Below are 21957 nucleotides of genomic sequence, written 5' to 3'. Positions count from 1 at the left end.
TACACACACAGATCTGTTTTGGAAGGGTTCTGCAGGTGCCTAATCCTGACACACTGACTCCTCACTCCTCTTTCAGAACATACTACAATGTTTGTAGCACAGAGGGTGCTGGTATGGTCTGACACTTTCAGTGCTCATCCATCTTGTAGATCAGGACCCAGGGTTCCAGTCAGACACCTGGAGAACTGGGCACATGTATTGTGACTCCAAATAAGCAAATAAACACTAAACCTTAGCAGAGTGCCCAGACTTCATGCATTTGAGAGCAGCACCCATTCTCTAGAACATGATACCATGGCATAGCAGTGCTGCCACTCTTTCTCTTCCTTTTCCTCAGGTTTACTTTCTTCTTCCACTTTCTTTAATGCTTAAGGCAATTGTTGTTTAAACTGTCCCAGTGTCTGTGTGAACAGCCTCTTATCACACTGCTCTCCTTTTTCTTTCACAGCTATTTACATGCAAAGAATATCATCCACAGAGACATGAAATCCAACAGTATCCTTTCCTAACCTCATCATGTTTCCTTTAATGTGACTGAGTGGTTGTTAATATGGAGTAATTTGAGGGGTGGAAATAGCTGTTCCAGATGTATACATCTGCTAGTGAGAATTCCTCCTGATGTGCAAGAAATTTTGCAAGGACTTCTATACGTGCTTGCTCACCAGCTATGATAAAGATAAAGATAAAGAAATACAACAGTTGTGCTCTAGAAGTCTCTTATTTTACTTAGATGGTGTTTGTGCAATTCCCTGTTATCCACTTGGTGGAGAGAAGCTGCACTCTTTACTTGGTGGGAAGATGTGTGCATGCTGATGGAGGTGGCTTTGTTACCATTTCTCCTCTATTTTTTAATGAATTTAAAACTCCTTCACATGAGTGGCAGAACTGAAGCCAAAAATCTTACTTTAAGCTCAAGAAAAGGCTACTTTTTGCCACTGTGTTTCTTGCAAAAATATAAATGTAGTAAAGCATATGGAGTAAAAACGTTGTGATGTCTTTTGCCTCTCAAAATGTCTGGGTTTGAAGTTGCCAAGAGGAGCATCTGTTAAGCTGTAACTTCCTTGCAAGTGCCATCATTAAAAAATACTCCAGATTTGGTAGTTCCATAAGGAGAGGGGGTTCCTAATATCAGCTGAAAATAATTCTCTTAGTTTACAGTAGGCAGTCAGGAGTTTGTAATTCCTGATAATGCTGACCAATTTTGTGAAATAATTAATCTTTTCCTGACACACAAATGAGAATTTTATATTCCTGAATCATCTTTTTGAACTTCAAACATTCTTTTGTGAAATTGGCAGGTGAGACTTTGTTAGAATAACCCCAGCAAAGGAAGTGCCAGCTCAGTCCTCACAGGCAAATCTGTTCAGCAGGCAGACTGTAGGTGGTACAGGTGTGTGTGTTTCCAGCTGCAACAGGTAAATTGTAGTTAAATCTCAGGAGGTCTGCCAGAGGGCTCTGTTTGGTTTGGTTTTGATATTTGTTTCTAGTTGAAATTTTGTTTTCTCAGTTCTGTTTTTTGGGTTGTGAGGACTTCTGTGTCGTTTCTGTGCAGTCAAGTATCTGCACTTCTTGGTGTTAATTAACACAGTCAACTTCTAACTCACCTCAGAGGTAAAAATGTCCAAATCATGCTGGAACACCTGGTCTTCTTTAGTTTTAAATGTTAACTCTGTGAATATGGATGCCATAAAATGACTTTTTCTCTATTTATACCCAACTCGTGGCAGGTTTAAAAAAAAATAATAATCAGCAACGTTCCTGGAGAGTTGGCTGGCATTTGTGATAACCTAACCAGACACTTTGTCATCATGTCAGCAAACTCAGAATGGTTTACTCAAGTTGTCTCCAGAATTTCTTTAACAAATATCCAGATATATTTCTTCATGAAGGTCTCACAGTGAAAATAGGAGACTTTGGTCTGGCAACTGTAAAATCCCGGTGGAGTGGATCTCAGCAGGTGGAGCAGCCCACTGGCTCAATCTTGTGGATGGTGAGCAAAATGTGTCCCTGGTTGTGAGCAGCTGCCTTCCCTTCCTGCCAGAGCTGTTTGGTCTGTTGAATGCTGTTTTAAAGCTTTAAAAATCAAAAATGAATCAACCACATGCTGTTAGGATTGTGTAGGCTTTTATTCCAGTTGTGGGAGAAATTAAAATTGAAGAGCCAAGTGCTGGAATGCTTTATTGTCCATTCTCCCTTTGATTTTTGGAGTTATTTTAAGTATTTAGGGCAGAGTTGGGGCTGGCAGTGGAACTGCAAGGAGCTGTTCTGAGGGAAGAGAGAGCCTTTCTCTTGCTGTCACCCTCTCTTTCCCCAAGTGGCTTTGTCCCACTGGAGAGCTTTAGTGTTGCTGTTGAGCCCCTGTTGATCCATACCTGCAGCAGATGGTTTCCTTTGGAAAGGACATTCCCAAGAATTGCCTTCATGTATGACTTCTGCTGGAACTTACAAGGCAGCTCCTCAAGCTTCATCCCAAAACTCACCTGGAGAAAATTTCTTCAGCAGCTTTTCAGATGGGAGACTTCAGTGAAGTAAATGGAAAAAATAGAACAGTGCCCACTAGCAGGTTAAAACACATTTAAATTAGGCTAGAATGTCCTGTTTGGCACTCAAAATACTTTGATGAAGCTTCACTCCAGCCATTTCTGTTAATACCATGCAGTTTATTTAAATTCAGCATGTAAACTGATCAATTATTTTGTAGCTGCCAGGACAGGGCACGCAGCAACATTTGTGGCATCTCCTTCAGTGAAGTGTGTATTAGTACATTGTAAATGTTCCTGTAGTGAGCACTGAAAGAGCTGCAGGTGTTACTTAAAACAGGTTTTCCTTCTTAAAAAATTCCCTCAATTATTGGGGCATGCAGCCTTCCTAGTTACTAAGTATTTATATTTTGAGGAAAAGTGGGAAGTGTTCATTAAGAGCCACAGAATGCTTGGCCAAGATTTTTTGGTGACCTGTAAAACACTATGCACCTGGAAAAAAAAAAGTTACAAAAGCAGAAACCTTTCTTTATTTTCCCCTTTAAAACAAAAATACAAATAGCTAAACCTTTTCACAGCTTTCCAGAACAGGATTTAAAACTGACTTTCCTAGTGGTAAGCCTATGTATATGAAATGGGTCTTGGGAAACAAAAAACCCAACTGCTTTTTTGCTCTTTGCAGTACTTTTTCCCCCCATTTTGATCATTTGAGGGCCATCTGTGTGGAGTTGTCATTACATAGAAGTTGGTGTAGGCTGATTCTGCTTCCTTGAAAGTTGATAGAATGTCTTACTGAGGTTTTGTTGCTGTACTGTTGTACTATAACTAAGCTTTTTTTTTACTCTCAGTTGCATTGATTTTTTTTTTTTAATAAGATGTAGAGTAGCACAGCCTGAGTTTTCCACATCCTTAGGTGAAACTCATCAAAACTTTTGAGGTATTTTTGCTCCGTGGTTCTTGGTTGAGCTCACTCCTGCTTTCCACATATTTTCCCCTTTTCTTGCCCTTTCCATTTCTAAGTTCTGTGTTAGTGTTGCTCATAATTTGTTTGTTTTTCCCTCTTTTTACAGGCCCCAGAGGTGATACGGATGCAGGACAGCAACCCCTTTAGCTTTCAGTCAGATGTCTACTCCTATGGAATAGTATTATATGAACTAATGACAGGAGAGCTGCCATACTCCCACATAAACAACAGAGATCAGGTAAGAAACATTCTTTGAATCCTGCATTTTATTTCTGGCCACAGGACATTTTGTTGTCCTCTAAAAAGGAAAGATCCAAGAGAAACACAACATAAGAATCAAAATGTTGGCAATGTGATTTGTTTCATCAGTAAATCTGTGGAGTTGAATGTTTACCTAAATATTGACAGTTACTAAAAAAAGAAAATAATTCCTTTTTAAAAACATTTTGAGTGCCCTGTTTGTTTATTTGTGGGTTAAAGCTTGGCTATGTAAGTAAAACCTTGGTTTATATATTTTTAAATAGGGGACATTTCCCTTGTTGTGCTAAATCTGCTGTTCTTTTATTAACAAGGATTGGATTCTGTGCTTTTACTAAGTGGAAAAGAGTGGCTGCTGTCAAACCTTTTAGTTCTGGGTGTCAGTTTGTGTGGCTCTGTCTTTACCAAGTTGTGTTCTACCAGTTAACCAGTAATTACCAAGCAGCACATCAAGGACAGAAACCTCAACTCTTCTCTTTACATGAATGCTTTTTCTGGCTTAACAAGTCTAAGGGCTGCCTCATTTTGCAGGGCATGAACTTAAGACTGTTTGATCTTTTTGATCTCTGCTCTGCTGATCCTCAGCTGTGGTTTGTGTTTTTTTTAAATTAAGGTTTTGTAATCAGAAGAGTGTGGCTGTGGGGACAAACCACTAGATTTTAGTCACTGTTGTGCTGCATAGTCTGTTTCCCAAGTAGGAGAGGCTGTTTCCCCACTTCTGTTGGGGAAAGTTTTCTCTTATTTTCTAAAATTACCTACAAATTAGGATACTGGAGTGTGTTTTAATTCATAATATTGAAGCTCCATCCATGCTTTAATAATCATTATTGTCAAAACCATGCAATACTTGGACCCTCAGGTTTTCCAGGGATGGATAGAGATTTCCTGGAGAACAATGCTGAGACATTATATTATTTTTTTCCTGAGACAACATGAGTTGAAAAAGAAAGAATAGCACAGTTAGTTCTGGTTTACCCCTCCTCCCCCCCAATAAAACCCTCAAGCAAACTCACTCCAACCAACCAAACCCACCATGATTTTACCAGACCATTATCAGTACTACATAGTCAACCATGAAGGTTACTGGGAGCTGATGAAAAACCTGAATAATGACCACATCAACTTGGACTAAACCAGAAAAATGTGTTTTCTGACAGTAATAACATCTTTTTGTCTTGAAAGACAAATAGTAAGAGGAGACTCCAGGGGTACCTTAGAGCTGCCTTCCAATCCCTGAATGGAAGCTACAGGAGGGCTGGAGAGGGACTTTTTACAACAGTGTGCAGAGACAGATTTAAACTGAAGGAGAAAAGGTTCAGACTGGATTTCAGGAAGTTCTTCAGCAGGGGGGTGGTGAGGGACTGGAACAGATTGCCCAGAGGAGCTGTGGCTGCCCCCTGCCTGGAGGTGTTCAAGGCCAGGTTGGATGAGGCTCTGAGCAACCTGGGCTGGATGAGAGGTGTCCCTGGGCATGGCAGGGGGTTGGAGGAGATGATCTGCAAGGTCCTTTCCAAGCTGGGCATTCTGTGGTTCTGACATTACCCAAAAGCAGGACTGTGGGTTTGGTTGAACTCATCTGGACAAACCTAGGCAGCTCTGCTTCACTTTGGGACAATAAAGCTGAACAATAAAGCCATCAGCCAGTGAAACAACTTGTACAACTTCCATTTTCTGCTACTTGCTTGTTGATTTTTTTCAGATTATTTTCATGGTGGGCCGAGGGTATGCTTCTCCAGACCTCAGTAAATTGTACAAGAACTGCCCCAAAGCAATGAAGAGACTTGTAGCAGATTGTCTGAAGAAAGTCAGGGAAGAACGACCTCTGTTTCCACAAGTAAGTGTGTTTTCTACATACAAGTTTTTGACAAGTAGTCATTAATAGGTGAAACATTCTGCACAAATAGAGGTGGTTTATATAAAGTGCAGCCTGCTTCCTATTTTTGTCTTTATTCATGTGTGTATTTTTCATAACCTGGCTCCCTCAGGCAGTTTGTAATTCTGATTGTACCAAGTTCCTGTAAGGTCATTAAAAATACGTGCAGGCTGAAGCAGTGTCAGACTAACATTAGAGCCATTTGCTTTCAACAGCTGAACCATTTTAGAGATAAGCAAAAAAAAAAAAACAAACCAAAAAACCAACCCTGACACAATAAGAATGAGATCTCTCTTTGTATCTACATTTTATTTTAGTGTGGGTTGGAGGGAAATGAGAGCCCAGTCCTCCTTTCCTTCCCTCACAACTATGAACAAGCAAACAAACTCCACTGGGGGATGTAAAGTCATGCAGCAGTTTTGGGTATCTTGACAAAGAATGCTTTACCTTTTCCTGTCATTATGAGGATGTTGAAGGTACTTTCCAGGATGAAATATAATCAGGTTTTGGTAACACAACTTCTGCAGTTACAATCAAGCAGAAGTTTTGTTCTTTAAAAAGCTCATTTGAAACGGTTTGAAAACAGACTGCTAGGCAGAAGGTGCAACTCTACCCCTGTTACTCTGTTGGGAGAGTTGGACAGATGCTTGGTCATTGATCCTAAGGTCTGTCAGCTCCTGAAAAATGTCCTCCCAACCTCTGAAACCCATGGCAACAACACCTGGAGCCAGGGGTTGATTGCTCACACCGGGCGATTCCTGGAGAGCGCCTTTCCGTGCCTCCACGTGCTGCCCTTACAGATGTGCCTGAAGCTGTCCCAGCTGAAGGTTCAGCACCAAAAGAGGAGGAGCTGCCTGTCTAACAGGGCTTCTTTTCCCTCGGTGTTTCCCTCAGATACTTTCCTCCATTGAATTGTTGCAACATTCTTTACCCAAAATCAACCGGAGTGCTTCGGAGCCATCCCTGCACCGCGCTGCCCACACAGAGGACATCAACTCCTGCACACTCACCTCCACGAGACTGCCTGTCTTCTAGGAGCCTGCACCCTGCCTGGCTCCTCCCCAGCCACGGGAAAGGAACAGGAGTAACACAAGTTGTGCTTGGAATGCCTCAGTGTACAGGATCAGTGCCAGCAGGATTATCTGCGTCCCAGTTTTAAGAACAAGCTGCTAAGGATTTCTGCAGTTCTTACCCTGCAGGGACACAGCTCCACGTTGCCTTTTTTTTCTACAGTTTCTTTTACTGGGATAGTTAACAGACCATAAATCAAGAGATCTATTACTATTTTTTTAATAGATGCACTTGAGCCTTATTTTTTTTTTTTTTTTTCCCCCATACACAGAAGCAACGGATGTTTCTTTGGCAGTGTTTCTGGATTGATTTGAATCTGTTGATAAATTGGTAGTTTTTACAGGCAGGGCTGGCTTGCCTGGGTGTTGGAGGAAGGACAGTGCATTATGGTGCTCCTGGATTGCCCTGTGCCATCTGCCACTGCCAGCTGGGGGAGTTCTGCCTGCAGTGGGTATCTGCAAAGGAGACTGAGGGAAGAGAAAACAAAACAAAACAAAAAAAAACCAACCAAAAACTTTCTGGAAATCAGCTCCTGCCTAAGAGCTTTCATCAAGCCAATGAAAATAAGTTAAAATGCTAATTCAACACAAAATAGTTTTTGCAATAGTTTTGCACATAGAAGAAAAACTCTTGCAAAAGAATGGAGTATATTCTGAACTGTAGTGCTCAGAGAAGGAAGCTAGCCAGTCCTGCTATGGTCACCTGCAGTAATTCAGCAGCTTACTTGGTACTATGGACTTGTTTCTTGCAGCCCAAGGAGGTGGTAAGTGTGGCAAGAGGGGCTGTGTGGCTGAGAAAAGGCTAATTAACAGTATCCATATTCTTCTGCAAAATGAGCATAGTCTTCATCCCATCTGAAGCTGTCTTCCAAGAGATGCACTATCAAGAGGAAACTGAGCATATACAGTTTTTCTTGCTGATTTGGGTTTTAATTTTGTTTTTATTGCTCCTGAGAAAATGCATTTATTGTAAGCCGAGGTTCCTCTGATTATCTTATTTTAATAAAATAAATTAAATTTTAGCTTTAAGATTCCATGTCATCATTTAATGTAGTTAAGAGCAGTTCTGAATGTACATCTAGATTTGAAAAGCTCAGAAAATTACATTCTGGAGGCTTTTTTAAAAAATTACTGGGATAAGTAAGAGCAGTTGAAGTCCAAACACACTTGATATGATGACCTGTAAGTTTCCAATCACTTCCTTTAAAAGATGGTTTTAATTCTGCTCTATTAATCTTTCAGCAGCATCTGCTTAAGAGGCCCACACTGAGGAACTGTCAAGCAGTTGAACAGCACTGGCTTTGCTCTGCATTTTATCCTCTGGGAACCTGATGTTTAGGTAGCAGTGAATGTGTTGTCTTGGCTGAACTCCACTGATGGCAAAAAAACAGGTGCTTTAATGTAAGAATTGATTTTTTTTTTAAAAAAATACCATTCTGTTTAAATGCATTCATTAGGGAAAGGATGGAAGCCAAGTTTCCATTCTTGGAGAGGAAGCCTGGGGCTGTGTTTGTGTGTCTGCAGCTCAGGGGCTCCTGTCCCAGGCTGAGCTCCAGTGAGGGAAGAGACAGGAGGGCTGTAACCACTGGTACCTCACCTGCTGCTGAACATTTGCAAGGCAAAATACTCCTGCTCTGAATTTTGACAGTTTAATGTGCAACTCTTCACTGCCTCTCATCTCCAAACAGCCACTGGAGCTTGTTTGCAGCAAGCAGAAACTCACCAAGTGCCTCTGGAAAGGAAGGGAGGAACCTACACTTAAAAAAAATACCATCCAGGTGGTCTTCAGAATGTGGGGTAACATCATCAGGAGGGTGGAATATTAATCTTTAGGTGATTATTGAGCATGACCATAAAATCTGTTTGCTAACAAGTAGTTTCAGGGTTAGAGGAAACTGTTCCATGTTGGTCTGCACAATTTTTAAGAATATTGTTGGCATTTTAACTGCAGCCCTCTCTAAACATCAGTTATATCTCATCCCAGCTTCATTATCATAAGAAAGTTTAAGAAGGGATTAAAAAAAAAAAAAAAGGTAAGCTTTACTTTGGCTCTGATTTCCAAAAAAGCAACTATTAATACCTAGTATTTAAATGAGATGTTTGTCCTGGTAAATGAAAATATTTTAATGAGCTTATTTTGACCAGCACTTAATGTCAAATTAGATGAAAGCTGCTATATGGACAATGTAAAAGGTTCTGAGCTTTTAAGTCTTAAAATTAAATTAAATTAAAACTTCTCTTTGTGTTGTTCCCAGGTAGCTTGGGAAAACAAGTTACCTTTTTCATTTCAGACTACTGGTACCTGGTTTATGTCTTCTTGGGGCAAAGCAAACCAGAACTGTCTTGTTTAAGATCAAGAATATCCTCTCTGAGGTTGTTGGTGGGGTATTTTTGTATCTTTTATTACTGAAAATAGTCCTGAGGAAGGAAAAAAAAAAAAATGTGGAAGATGAGCTAGAAGGAAGCTTCAGTGGGGAGGTGAGGGGCTTTTATGTGTTTTGGGGTAGAAAGGATGTCCAGGCAAGTGCTCCTGAACATCCAGCTCAGAGAATTCCATCTCAGTCAGCCATCATTTCCCTTCACCTTGGTAATTAGTGCTGAGCAATTAAACTAACAAGACTTTAACCAGAGCAAGATCTTCACCAGTTTACAAGAGCAGCTGAAAAGTAAGTGGTTACAGAAAGTGACAAATTAAGGGCTGACTTCATGGGAAGTCAGATTGTCCAATTGTTACAAAAAAAAAACTTTGGGGAGGAAATGGTTGTGGAGGAGTGAGACTTTCTGGGTCAGAGCAGAATGTGAGGGACCCAGTGAGATGGGGCAGCTCTCCCTGTTCTGATGAAACCTTTGGAGAAAAGCAGTTATTCCCACCTGGAACAGTTCTCAGCTCCAGTTTTGACCCATAAATGCCAAGCAGCACTCATTTGGGGCCATTTGAATGGTTTGGATCCCAGCTGGAAGTCCCTGCTGTTTGCTTTATGACAGTGACCCAGCTTTCAGTTCTTACCCCTGGCAGCAGTGCCCTGTTTGATGATGTCAGGGTTTTTTTTTTTTGTGCCTCTAAATATACTTTGCTTCACAATACAAGTAATTTTGGTTGTCCCCCCAATCAAGGTTTCCAAAATGTGGGTTTTTTTCTGAGTTTTCAGCAGACAAGTGACCTCTCCTGGGCATGCAGCCTTCTCCAGCTGCTTGAGTTTTCCCTGGGTTTCATTTAAGGTTGTGCAGGGGGAAACTGGACCCCAGAGTTCTAAGGCCCTGGCACTCAGCAGCCAGGTCAGTGCTGTTCAGACTGAGTTTTTAGATTAATGGCAAAATTACTACAAATCATTCAGCAGATTTAATTATTTCTATCAAACTGCAAATCTCTTTTTGCAACGCAAATGTGAATTTGAAGTTTTAACAAAAAGTCAGCAACAATTCCATGGTTGGTACAGTATTAAAGATCTTCTCACCCCTAATTCTGGGCTCCTCTAGGAATTCTGATTCTAGGATTCTCATTCCATTAACTCAGAAGAGATGTGTCAATACCTGGCACCTTCTGGACCTTTACCTGAAAAAACAAAGGGGTGGCTGAGGTCTGGGAGCTGCTGGAGGTGAAGGAACTGCTGGGGGGAGGAAGCTGGAGGCAGCCCTGGCACCTGCTGCACTGCAGCCACCTTAAAAGTGTCACCAAGGTGGGGAAAGTTGAAATGGTGCCCGTTTGGGGCTCTCTGGCAGCTGCAGGGGGTGGGAGGTGCTTGGAAATTGGGCTGAGCTAAGCCTGGGTTGGAGCCAGAGGCCAAGGACCAATCTGCCACTGGGTTAGGAAAAGCAGCAGTTAATTAAACCAAGTTGTTTCTTTTGTAGCTGAAATTATTTCTGTTGCAGAGTTGCAAACCATAAGATCACTGACATAAGGAGGTCAGAAAATGATTTAGTCACTTCATGTCATTTTGGTTACTTCTTTTAACCTGAGTAAAAGTTTCCCTTCCAGTGGGATACGTGTCAAATAGTTAAACAGAAGAAAAATCTCACAATTACTGTTTGCAATGATTACTTAATTACTTATCAGACAGTTTCCAAAAGCCAATCAGTGCAGTCAGTTTAATTTTGCTGTACACTGTCCCTCCAGAACTTCTCTGCCAGAACAGATGAATTGTGTTTGCTTTAGGACAGGTGCTCCAAGGGACACTTCTTCCCACTCTTCAATGATTTAAAAGCCAGGGTAGGACCTTGGGCAGAGCCAGGCAGTGCCCAGGCCCCACCACTGAACTCTGCAAGAACACAGGAAACTTGATTCAGAACTCTAGGTACTATTTTGAGGTATAATGCATTAGTTCTTAAGTCTTTTTTTTTTTTTTTTTAAAAAGAAAAAAAAAAAAGCTACACTGACCATTATTCCCAGTGGGTTTTTGTAGATACACACTTAGTAGGGAAAAAACCCCACCCAAAATAAATTTAGTAACAATTTTTAACAGCTTAAGCTTTAAATGGTAAGAGAGGAGCTGTAATTACACCACCTCACACTCACCTCACAGGACAGCATAATTTAGGCCAAAGAGGCAGAAAACCCTCTTGGGATTAGGCTGGGTTTTTTCCATGCAATCAATTTCACTTTTTAAAATATATTTTAGTATTTTTGTTGCCATACAAAAAAAAAACTATCTGAAAACTTGACCAGGACTGCACAAGAAAACCACAGGGTACATTCATCCTAACTGTGCTGTAGAAAGACAAAGCATGGCTAAATAAATAGCTGGATTGCTGTCAAGGACAGGACCTTTCCTCCTCTTTATTGGGAAGTAGCAGAGTCCTCATCAGCCCCAGAAAGGTGCATGAAAAGTTCTCCAAGGTCTGTGACTTCATCATCTGTGCTGCTCACAGTCCTGCTCTCCCTGTCCTCGATGAAGTCCCACAGGCGAACAGAGTTGAAGAACTGCAAGAGAAGAAAAAGCTGACTGAGCATGAACCATTTTCCAAGTATTTTCCCTTACCAGCATGAGGCTGGGACTCCAAAGCTGCTTTGTGCTCTGTTTAAACACTCAGCAATGTTTGGTTTTCAGCTCAAAGAGACAACTCCTCTCCTTCGGATGAACACAGGGCTCCAGGAACCAGGTGGAGCTGTAACCCCAGGGGCTGTCCCCACCCTTCAGGTGCCCAAGCCACCACTTTTTTGAGAGAGCTCTAAGCCTGTCAGGTGGTTTTAAGCCTGTCAGGGGGTTTTAAGCCTGTCAGGGGGGTTTTATCTGCAGCTACATGAGGCAAAGGGGATTCTTTGAATACTGCAGCTGGAAGCCTGACCTGTGAGAAGGATTGGTTAAAAAACAAAACAGTAATCAACTTCTGCTGCTAAACGCAAGGTGCCTTCTCCTTCCCCTGTGCCTCAAAGGGAAGCTGAGGGAGGTTTTCTTCCCTTCTCCAAGGCCATATTTGGGATGAAACTGATCTACAGAGAGCACTTTCCACTCCCAAGGTGGTTGGCTGGGGAGCCCCTTACCCGCACGGTCCCCTCGGAGCTGAGCTGCTTCCGGGGCTTCTCGGGTTCAGCTCGTGTCCCATCTGGGTAAGCATGGAGGTAAAGACACTTCCCTCCAAAGGGACAGGTTCCTTTCCCTTGCTCAAAGTACTTGCAGGGTTTCTTCCTGATTTAATGAGGAGAAAAGAGAGAGTTATGGCTTGCAGCCAGCAGGAAGCAGATCAGAGTTCACCCCTCTTATCTCATCCTGGGTCAGTGGTGCAGAGCACTGCTGCTGGTCACACACTGGGAGCTCTGAGGTCCCTGAGAGCAGCCAGAATAGATGGGAAAGGTTATTAAAAGTGAATAAATACATAAAAGAGCAGCAGTCTGAGTAAAATAAAATTAAAAAATTAAGCTATCTTAAGGCACAAAAAGTGAAGGATTCTCCAAGAATGCCATCAATCCTTCCCAGATGCACTTCCCAGCACAATGAACAAAGCTGTTGCTATTTTCCCAGCATTCCTCCCCATATTTTCTACCACTGCATTTATTATGAACAGGTTCCTCCTTGGGCAGTTCTGGGGCAATACTTTCAGTTTCCAGCAGCTCTGTTGCTGACCAAGCTGTTCACAGAGCTTTTCCTCCCTGAGGTCATGCAACAGTGTGGTGGGCAGGGGGCAGGGGGCTGGTTCTACAATGAAAAACAGCTGAGGAGGAGGAAAATACAGACAAGATGCACTTGGACTTGTAAACTTAGCATGCCCTGGTTCCTTAGGTGTAGACACAGTCTAGCACAGAGCAAATAAATGGAGAAGAAAGCTCAATAATAACAAAAAAAAAAAAAAACCAAACAAACCCACCCGAACCCCCCATCCAGGCAGAATGAATTTGCCTTGGTCTGGAGCACAAGGGGGCTGTGATTTCCATGTTTCTAGGTCAAGCTTTTCTTCCCCCCTGGCATATAAATGGGAATGGATTTGTGCTGCTGTGACCCCTGCTCCTGGCTTAGCCTCCCTTTTAGTAGCATTCATTTTTTCATTCCATGACAGATTAAATCCTCAAGTTGTACCTGCCAAGAGATCTCCCCAGAAAACCTCTTTGGTCCAGAAATTCTACCTACAGCACACTGCATCAGTCCTGGCAGAGCACAAACATTTTGTATCCTTGTTCATACCAGAGGCTGCCAGGAGCCAAACCCAACTTCCAGCATGGAACTTCCAGCCCCTCTGCTCCAAAGCTCCCTCTCCTGAGGACATGGACAGCACCAACTGCTCCAGCCCAGCCTCCTGAGCACCCCTGTGAGCTAAAACATAAACCCAGGACAGCAACAGTGTCCTGAAACAACCCCCAGCTGAACCACTTCACCTTAAACTCAGTGATTCATTTTATTCCAACATTTTGCCTGCCTGTCAGCTCAACCAAGACAGGTACTGAACCAAACACCTGACAGAGCAGTGCTGGGCTCAAAAGCACTTTTTTTGTCCCCCCCCTGCAATCCAAAGTGCAGGTTCCAAGGCTGCTGCACAAGGCAGGATAAAGCTGCACAACCTCCAGCAAGTGAGCTGCAGCCTCCAGAGTCATCACTCCCTCAGGGCCAGCACAGCTCTGCCTCTTTACCCCTGGAGAGGGCAATTCCCAACCCACACTTCAAGTGACTGTCACATCTTCCTTGCCTGCTTGCTGCCCTTGGTAGCTGAGACCCTTCCAGAGAATTCTGTCAAAAGGATCAGCAGAAAAGCCACAAAGTTTGGGGTTTTTTTTGGCAAGTGACCTGAAACAGCTTCAAGGTTGCAGAGCACAGACCCTTCCATGGCCATCAGGACATAAAAACCTTGCCAGGGATGAAGAGTTGGAAACTCCAGGCACTCCAATCATAGAATCCTAGAATGGGCTGGGTTGGAAGGGACCTCAGAGCTCATCAAGTCCAACCCTTGCTCCACTCCCCCCGTGGTTCCCAGCCCATGGCACTGAGTGCCACATCCAGGCTCTTTGGAAATATCTCCAGGGATGGAGAATCCACCCCTTCCCTGGGCAGCCCATTCCAATGCCTGATCACCCTCTCCAGAAAGAAATTCTTTCTCATGTCCAACCTAAACCTCCCCTGGCACAACTTGAGACCTCTTGTGCCCTCTTGTCTTGCTGAGAGTTGCCTGGGAAAAGAGCCCAACCCCCCCCTGGCTCCAACCTCCTTTCAGGGAGTTGGAGAGAGTGATGAGGTCTCCCCTGAGCCTCCTCTTCTCCAGCCTCAACACCCCCAGCTCCCTCAGCCCTTCCTCACAGGACTTGTGCTGGATCCCTTCCCAGCCTCCTTGCTCTTCTCTGGACCTGCTCCAGCACCTCAATCTCCTTCCTGAGCTGAGCTGAGGGGCCCAGAACTGGACACAGGACTCAAGCTGTGGCCTCCCCAGGGCTGAGCACAGGGGCAGAATCCCTTCCCTGGACCTGCTGGCCACGCTGTTCCTGAGCCAGCCCAGGATGCCATTGGCCTTCTTGGCCACCTGGGCACACTGCTGCCTCCTCTTCAGCTTCCTGGCAATCCAGACTCCCAGCTCCCCTTCTGCCACTCTGTGCCCAGCCTGGAGCTCCCCATGGGGTTGTTGTGTTGAACCTCATCCCGTTGGGATCAGCCCAACTCTCCAGTCTGTCCAGGTCCCTCTGCAGAGCCCTCCTGCCTTCCAGCTGATCCACACTCCCCCCAGCTTAGTGTCATCTGTGAATTTGCTGATGATGGACTCAATCCCCTCATCTAAATCATCAGTAAAGATAGGATCAACAGAAAAGCCACAAAGTTTGGTTTGTTTTTTTTTGTTTTGCAAGTGACCTGAAACAACTTCAAGGTTGCTGAGCACAGACCCTTCCGTGGCCATCAGGACATGAAATCCTTGCCAGGGATGAAGAGTTGGAAACTCCAGGCACTCCAATGGACCAGCCTGGGTGTTCCTGTCTTCAGGACAAGGCACACGAGTGGCTGTGGCTGCTGAACTTACCCCACTCCCTGCTTAAAGGCTTCGATCAGTTCGTTTTTCTTCTCCTGATCTTCTACCCAGTAGGCGCTGGGAATGACAAACTCGGAGATCACTCTGCACTCAGGACACGCCCTGGGGGGTGGAGAGAAACCAGCGAGGCTCTGGTTACCTTCCCGGAGTGACACCAACCAGCAGCCAGTCCCCCAGAGACACCAATTCCTGGGGACAGGGCCATGGTTTGTCCCAGCTCCTCACACATCAGAGCAGCCCCAGTGCAGCACAGCCAGGGCTGGGGTGGCCTTGGCTCTGTCTCGGGATCCACAGAGAAGAACCAGGGGTGTTGTCCTCATTTGCTGACCCCCCCTGGGCACAAATCCACCTGAATTCCTGTGGGAGCCCAGGAGCAGCAAGGCAGCCTGGCTGGAAGAGGACATAGGAAGCTCCCCAAAGCACCTGGGATGGGCTCTGGCTGGTACCAGCAGGGAGTTGTTGTTCACTTGGGGGTTTATGAGATGGATTCCCACATCATAAACTGCAGTGCAACTTCCAGGCACCTCAACAAGCCTCCCCTCCCCACAAACCACTCTGGCTCCCAGCAGGAACCAAGAAGCCTAAATCCCTCCTTCAGCATAACTGCAGCAACCATGGTGTTCACCACGAGGGAGAAACATAAAAACATGGTTTGGAGCAGTATTTAATCCATACTCCAAACCCCCACAGTCCCTGCTGCAGGCAAAACATCCCAGCACCCATCCAACAGAAGCCTGGCTCCAGATCAGGTGATGTCCTGATGTTCACTTCAATGGAACTCTGTTTGCTTTGGCAGGAGACCTGAGGATATTGCCCACCTTTTCCTCAGCATGCTTGAAACTCCAGTTTTCAAAAGAGATGCTCAAAAAGGGGAAAATGGGATGTTTTAATTTCTCTCACCTGAGGTTTGGGATATGTTTTTATAGAGCTAGAAGGTGAAGGCATCCACTCAGATACAGACAGATGTGGGATGAGTGGGAGACTTAGCTTAAGATTAGAGAAAACTCCAGTGATTAAGCACATACATCTTTAAAAAAAAAAAAAAAAAAAAAAAAAAAAAAAGGAGGAGTCCCTGGCTTTGCCTGCAGGGTCTCTGCTATTCCAGAGTCCACGTGTGTGCTCTGGGCCCCACAGGAGAGGGGCTGAGCTGCAAAGGACCAAGTTCTTCCCACACAGGGTGGCAGGAGGGGAGGAAACCCCTACCACAGGGTACCTGCTGCATGCTGCTGGGCTTGGAGGTGCTTCTCAGAGCCACACTGGTAAATCCATCCTGGGATTTACCAACCCTTGGGCCAGGGTTTCCTGAGCTCAGAGCTTATCACAGGCTGGGTTACAACCCCCTCATCCCCAGCTTGAGTTCTGGATCAAGCCAAAGCCCAGCAGAGAGCCCAGCCCAGCCCACAGAGGAGCCTCAGCTCAGCACCCACTTACTTGATGACTGGGTTCTCAAACTGCTTGGCACACCTCCACTGCCTGATGCAGGACAAGCAGTACGTGTGGTTGCAGTTGGAAAGGATCCCAAACCTCCTCTCAGAGGCAGAGGGCTTCTCATACACCACTTCCATGCAGATACTGCACACTTTGTCCTGGCTTGCCTGAAAGGCAAAGGCCTTCTCCATGTCGTGCTCAAAGGTGGCCATGCACATCTGGCAGGGGAGAGAGGGCACTGGTTAGTGCAGCTCAGCCTCTGCCTCCTCCAGCAGAGGTGTCTGTGAGAGGATCTATCACAGGAAAAGCAAGGCACACTCCTTAAGAGCACAATCCCCACCCTACAGGCTCAGAATTTCATTTCCAGAGCATCCAGCTCCATCATGGTTCAGCCCCAGCACTCACTCTGCCCTCACCCCATGAGCAGCACTGCACAAGATGCTTCCCCATGCCCCCAACCCCACCTAATTCAGGCTCCAGAACAGGCACCATGCCCAGGATGTTCCCTGCTAAGGAGCTGCTCTTGTCTGAGTGCCCCCCCTGCAGCCCTTCTCACCCCAGCAGTGACCAACTCACCCTCCCACAGCACCCCCAGGTGAGCTGGTGCTGCACACCTGCACAGCTTCCCCTCTTGGCTTTCCCAAGTTCTCTGGACTCAACAAGTGAAATTAATTTAAAAGACTTCAAATTAAATTCACAATAAAAAAAAGGAAGCAAAATAATCCCACCTCAGTAGCAGGATTCCAACAAGTGCTGCTTCTCCCCCACCACTCACAGGGCACTGAGGGGGGACAGAAGGTGGTGCCAGGTACCAACAAGCTCCAGGAGAAGTGAGAGCTGAGCTGATTCACTGACCACAAACACCTTGCTCCTCCTCAGCCTGCAGACCTGCTGCACTGACCAGCCCTGACCCAAATTTGGTAGCCAAGTAGTCAAAACAGCAGCCCCTTGAGTCCAGCTTCGCCCAGGGGCTGCCTCCAGCTGTCCTACCTCAGAGTTCAGCTCCCAAACCTTTTGTTGAGTCTCTCCCTTCTTGCCCCTGCCCTGAAATCAGCCAGTCCCAAGGAGACACCTGAGGAGAGGACTCAGCAGCCAGGCAGGGCAAGCTCTGAGCCCTCCCAGCAGCTCCTCCCCCCAGGGCACCCCCAGACAGCTGTGCTACAAGAGACTTCTCCTGCTGGAGTTTCAGGGACCTGGGAGAAGGCTGCGGGGTGAGTTTCCAGTCAGGATGAAATGGGAACAAAGAGACTGCTGTGAAAAGCCACCTACATCACAAACCAAGGCCCAGAGGCTTGAAGAGACCCAAAGCTCTTCGGCCTCTCCCGCAACGCATCCCCCGGCCCTGAATCCTGGAGCAGAGCACCCAAACCTTGTGCTGGGCAAGGAGAAACCTCCCCTCCCCCCAGTTCCACGGGGCCATTACCATCTCATGAGCCTTCCTCTGCTCCTGGTCGAAGGGGTGGAGCACCTGGAGGCCACAGATCTCACAGAGGTCCCCGTGGAGGTAGAGGCAGCGCTCCCCGAAGTGGCAGGCGCCGGCCGCGGCGTAGGGACAGAGCTGCTCCCCCTCGGGGCAGGACCTGCCACCCACTGCCTCTTCCAGCCCACTGCAGATGGCTTCCAGGTAGGAATGGGGCTTCATGTCCAGGCTCTCATCCTGCTCACTGCAGGGCAGCACTTCACTGCTGACACTGCCCCTCTGCTTCTCTTCGCTGGAGCCGCAGAGATCTGGGGGGACAGGAAGGGAACAAGAAGCTCCACAGGCTGCACTTGCAGAGAGCAGCAGGGGTGGGGTTGTTTTGGGGTTTGTTTTTTTTTTTTTCAAGGAAAAAAAAAAAAGCTTTCTCCTCAATGCAATCTCACCCCCGAGCCCCTCTTGCTCACAAGAATTTTCACAGTTTGTCTCAAGGCCTCTTCAGCCGTTTGCTGTTCAGAAATGACTGAAAAAAAACAACCCAAAGCACCTCTCGTGTCACGGGTGGGAGTGGCAGGGAGAGCACCACACTGGTGCTCCCTGGAGGGCTGCCAGGCACACAGCAGCAGCTCAGATGCCCTCACGTTGAGAAGAGAACACACACAGAAAGTTTGGAGGGGCAGAAATATTTTAACCCAAACTGCCCCGACCTAAACGTGACAAAAAAATCCCCTCCAACCTCTCCCAAGAAAAGGAATCCTGAGGGGAACACCAGGATGGGCATGGAAAGCACTGAGAGGCCCCAGGGCTTCCAGGAAAGAGGCCACACCAGGTACAGGTCTGACAGTGCCTCCTTGGAACTTGTGGAATAAAAAGGAATCATGGAATAAAAAGGAATCATGGAGTAAAAAGGAATCATGGAGTAAAAAAGAATCATGGAATAAAAAGGAATCATGGAATAAAAAGGAATCATGGAATAAAAAAGAATCATGGGATGAAAAAGAAGCATGGAATAAAAAAGAATCATGGAAAAAAAGGAATCATGGAATAAAAAAGAATCATGGAATAAAAGAGAATCATGGAATAAAAGAGAATCGTGGAATAAAAGAGAATCGTGGAATGAAAAGGAATCATGGAATAAAAAAGAATCATGGAATAAAAAGGAATCATGGAATGAAAAAGAATCATGGAATAAAAAGGAATCATGGAATGAAAAAGAATCATGGAATCACAGAATGCCAGGTGGGGAGGGACCTCAGGGATCCCCTGCTCCACCCCTTGTGATATTTTTGTTGATCTGGGATGTCCCAGCACTGAGCTGAGACTTGAACCTGTGCAGTGTGGGGGAATCCAGCACTTCCCCTGGGAGGCCATTCCAGTGTCTGATTCTCCTCAGGGGGAAACATTTTCCTCTTGTGTCCAACCCAAACCTCCCCGGGAGCACCTTTGCTCCTCTTTGTAGCCCCCCCACCCCCCCTTTAATTACTGGACCATGGTAATTACTGGAACAGTAATCAGGCCTCCCCTGAGCCTTCTGAACCAACCAAGCCAGCAGAGCCCCACTCACTTCTGTCCCTCAGCACCAGAGTTTTCCTCTCCCTCTTCCCAGATTCCTGCACTCTGCTCCTGGTGATGGGGGCTCCGGGCTGGGGGTGCTGCAGGGCTGCTGAGGAGAGGGCAGGGGGTGCAGGGGCAGCAGCAGCAGCACCCCCTGAGGCAGGGAGCCTGGTGTGGTCATACCTGCAGTGGGCAGAAGAAGTGTCAGAGGAGCCCTGCCTGGCACAGGAATCTGCATCAGAACGAAAGAAAAACTTCAGAAGCTCCTCCTCGGGGAAAGGATTTTCCTGAGCTGCTCCAAAAGGGTCCCCAGAGGGTGGGGGTCTCTGTGTTTCCTTCTCCAGAGACCCCCAGCACAGCTGAGAGCAGCTCTGACAGGAGCAGCTTGGGTGCTGGCACTGCACACTGCCAGGGGGAGGGAGTGAGTGACCCCCCCCCCCCCTGAGCTCCCAACTCCTGCTCCCACACCACAGCACATCCAGAAATTCCTCAGGAGACAGGAGAGGACTCCCAGCACCCAGGGAAGCTCCAGGGAAGCAGCCAGTGCTGGGAGGAGGTCACAGCAAAGCCACAATGGACACACCTGAGCAGTTCTGAGGGGAACACAACTGTTGTGCCCTCCCTGCCCTGAGACAGCCACAGAGGTGCCCCAGGAACCCCAAACTCAGCCCCCAAACAGCTGCAGGGAAGCAGAAGCAGGAGCTCTGCAGCCACCAGAGGGGCCTGAGCAGAGCCTGATGAGCAGAGGGAGGAAAAAGCCCTCCAGGAAATGGCACAGAGCTGGCTCAGAAGCTGCAGGAACCACCCCTGGTTGCTCCAGGGGGGACCATGAGGGAAGCAAAGCAGAGGCAATGGGACAGAGCAGCAGTGCCAGGGGATCCCCCACCCTGCCAGCTCCTCAGCCCCAGCTACTCCTTTCCCACAGCACAGCCCTGGGGGATGTAACCTGGGCTGCCACACAGCACTCACCAGAGCATTTCTCCAGGAGTTTTAACCAGAAGCCTTCAGGAAAAAGTGTGGAACTGCTCAGCTTTCCTACCAAACCCAGGGGAGCCCAAGAAACACCCTGAGGGCTGGCAGCCCCCAGACCTGAGCATCAGGACCTGCAAGGAGGAGGCCTGAGCAAAGCCCTGCCCCTCAGCCACAGGGAAAGCAAACCCAGTGCTGCTGCTCCCTCTGAGGCTGCAGGCTCTGCCTTTGCCTTTAATAACTTTTACTGTAGTGAGAACCAGATTAAAAAACCATAAGTGAAACTTAATATTTAATTTCAATGGAGTTAAACATTGCTGAGGCCAAGGCAGAGGGAAACAGTGGGGCCATGAGCTGCTTTGGTCAGGGGAGAAAAACCTTATTTTTTTTTTTTTTTTAGCTTTTCTTGATTTTTGCCTGCCTGGGGTGTAAAGCTGACTGCACATGGTAACTGCACCCCCTTCCTCCCAGCTCAGTGTCCCGGGCAGAGGCTTTACCTGCACCGTGCTCCATAGGCACACTGTCCCTTCTGGTAGTACTTGCAGATGGTGGAGGACTTGCTCGTAGCCAGGTCATGTGAGAACAGACACTTGCTGCCCTCCCGACACACTCCTTGCATGTAGTACCTGGGGAGGAGCCGGCCAGATGGAGCCCGGAGCTGGCCGGGAGCTCAAGCCCCTTCCTCACGGGGCTGACACCCCCCAAACCCCCTCACACCCCTCCCCGGGGCCTGGCTGCTTTCTCAGGGCCGGATCCCGTGTGAGGACCCCGCACCGCGGCCCTGCCCGCGCTCCCCATGGTTCCGGGACCCGGGCAGCACCAGCGGGGCCCAGCCCGGGCTTCCCGGGACGGAGGGGAACGCCGGGGCCGCGCCGGGCCTGAGAGCCCCCCCAGAACCCCCCCAGGGTCATCCCAGAGCCCCCCCAGAACTCCCCCAGGGTCATCCCAGAGCCCCCCCAGAGCCTCCCGAGAGCCCCCCCCAGGGCCATTCCAGAGCTCCCTCAGAGCCATCCCAGGGTCATCCCAGAACCCCCCCAGAGCCCCTCAGAGCCCTCTCAGAACCCCCCCAGAGCCCCTCAGAGCCGCCTCAGAGCTCCCTCAGAGCCACCCCAGGGCCCCACCAGAGCCCCTCAGAGCTCCCTCAGAGCCACCCCAGGGCCCCCCAGAACCCCCCCAGGGCCCCTCAGAGCCCCCTCAGGGCCCCCCAGAACCCCCCCAGAGCCCCCTCAGAGCTCCCTCAGAGCCACCCCAGAGCCACCCCAGGGCCCCCTCAGAGCTCCCCCAGAGCTACCCGAGAGCCGCCCGCCGGCTCGGCCTGGGCCTGGGCCTGGGCCCGAGCAGCCGGACCGAACCGGGCCGGGCCCTCACCTGCATGTCACCTGCTTGGTGCTCATCCTGGCCCCGCGCCTCCCTCCCCCGGTCCCGGTCCGGCCGGATCCCCGCACCGCGCCGCGGGGTTCCGCTGAGGGGGAGGGAGAGGGGGAGAGAGTGGGGCGGAACGAGGCGGA

At 47.5% G+C, this 21957-nt stretch overlaps 2 protein-coding genes across 3 annotated transcripts in view; one reads left to right on the top strand and one right to left on the bottom strand.

Annotated features, from left to right (window-relative positions):
* The window catches only part of RAF1 (Raf-1 proto-oncogene, serine/threonine kinase), a 44748-nt gene extending 37081 nt beyond the window's left edge, over nt 1-7667 (top strand). The window contains exons 15-19 of the mRNA XM_071756442.1: nt 449-495; nt 1872-1990; nt 3551-3682; nt 5402-5536; nt 6470-7667. Of these exons, the coding sequence (XP_071612543.1) occupies nt 449-495; nt 1872-1990; nt 3551-3682; nt 5402-5536; nt 6470-6610 (574 nt within the window). The 3' untranslated portion in view covers nt 6611-7667. The remainder of the gene's footprint in view (nt 1-448; nt 496-1871; nt 1991-3550; nt 3683-5401; nt 5537-6469) is intronic.
* Nucleotides 7668-10997: 3330 nt separating this feature from the next.
* MKRN2 (makorin ring finger protein 2) lies at nt 10998-21955 on the bottom strand. 2 transcript variants are annotated; one of them, XM_071755470.1, is made up of 8 exons: nt 21818-21955; nt 20947-21075; nt 19491-19663; nt 17933-18237; nt 16513-16727; nt 15073-15183; nt 12125-12269; nt 10998-11563 (listed from the first exon to the last, which is right to left on the bottom strand). In XM_071755470.1, exons 1-8 carry the CDS (start codon nt 21841-21843, stop codon nt 11420-11422), a joined length of 1248 nt encoding a protein of 415 aa, XP_071611571.1. In that variant the 5' UTR covers nt 21844-21955; the 3' UTR covers nt 10998-11419. The 2 variants fall into 2 exon arrangements, with proteins under 2 accessions (XP_071611571.1, XP_071611572.1); XM_071755471.1 differs by lacking the exons at nt 10998-11563; nt 12125-12269 and adding an exon at nt 13570-13799.
* Nucleotides 21956-21957: the final 2 nt, after the last annotated feature.

The sequence above is a fragment of the Heliangelus exortis genome, chromosome 12 (genome assembly GCF_036169615.1).
Source record: "Heliangelus exortis chromosome 12, bHelExo1.hap1, whole genome shotgun sequence".
Taxonomy (NCBI): domain Eukaryota; kingdom Metazoa; phylum Chordata; class Aves; order Apodiformes; family Trochilidae; genus Heliangelus; species Heliangelus exortis.
This window is presented reverse-complemented; position numbering and strand designations above follow the sequence as displayed.

Excerpts from the sequence above, each read along its gene's own strand:
- MKRN2 (XM_071755470.1), bottom strand. The coding sequence starts at position 21,843 with ATGAGCACCAAGCAGGTGACATGCAG. Across the intron at positions 21,076-21,817 it reads ACCAAGCAGGTGACATGCAG|GTACTACATGCAAGGAGTGT; the intron begins GTGAGGGCCCGG and ends GCTCCTCCCCAG. Across the intron at positions 15,184-16,512 it reads TTTGAGAACCCAGTCATCAA|GGCGTGTCCTGAGTGCAGAG; the intron begins GTAAGTGGGTGC and ends TCCACCCCCCAG.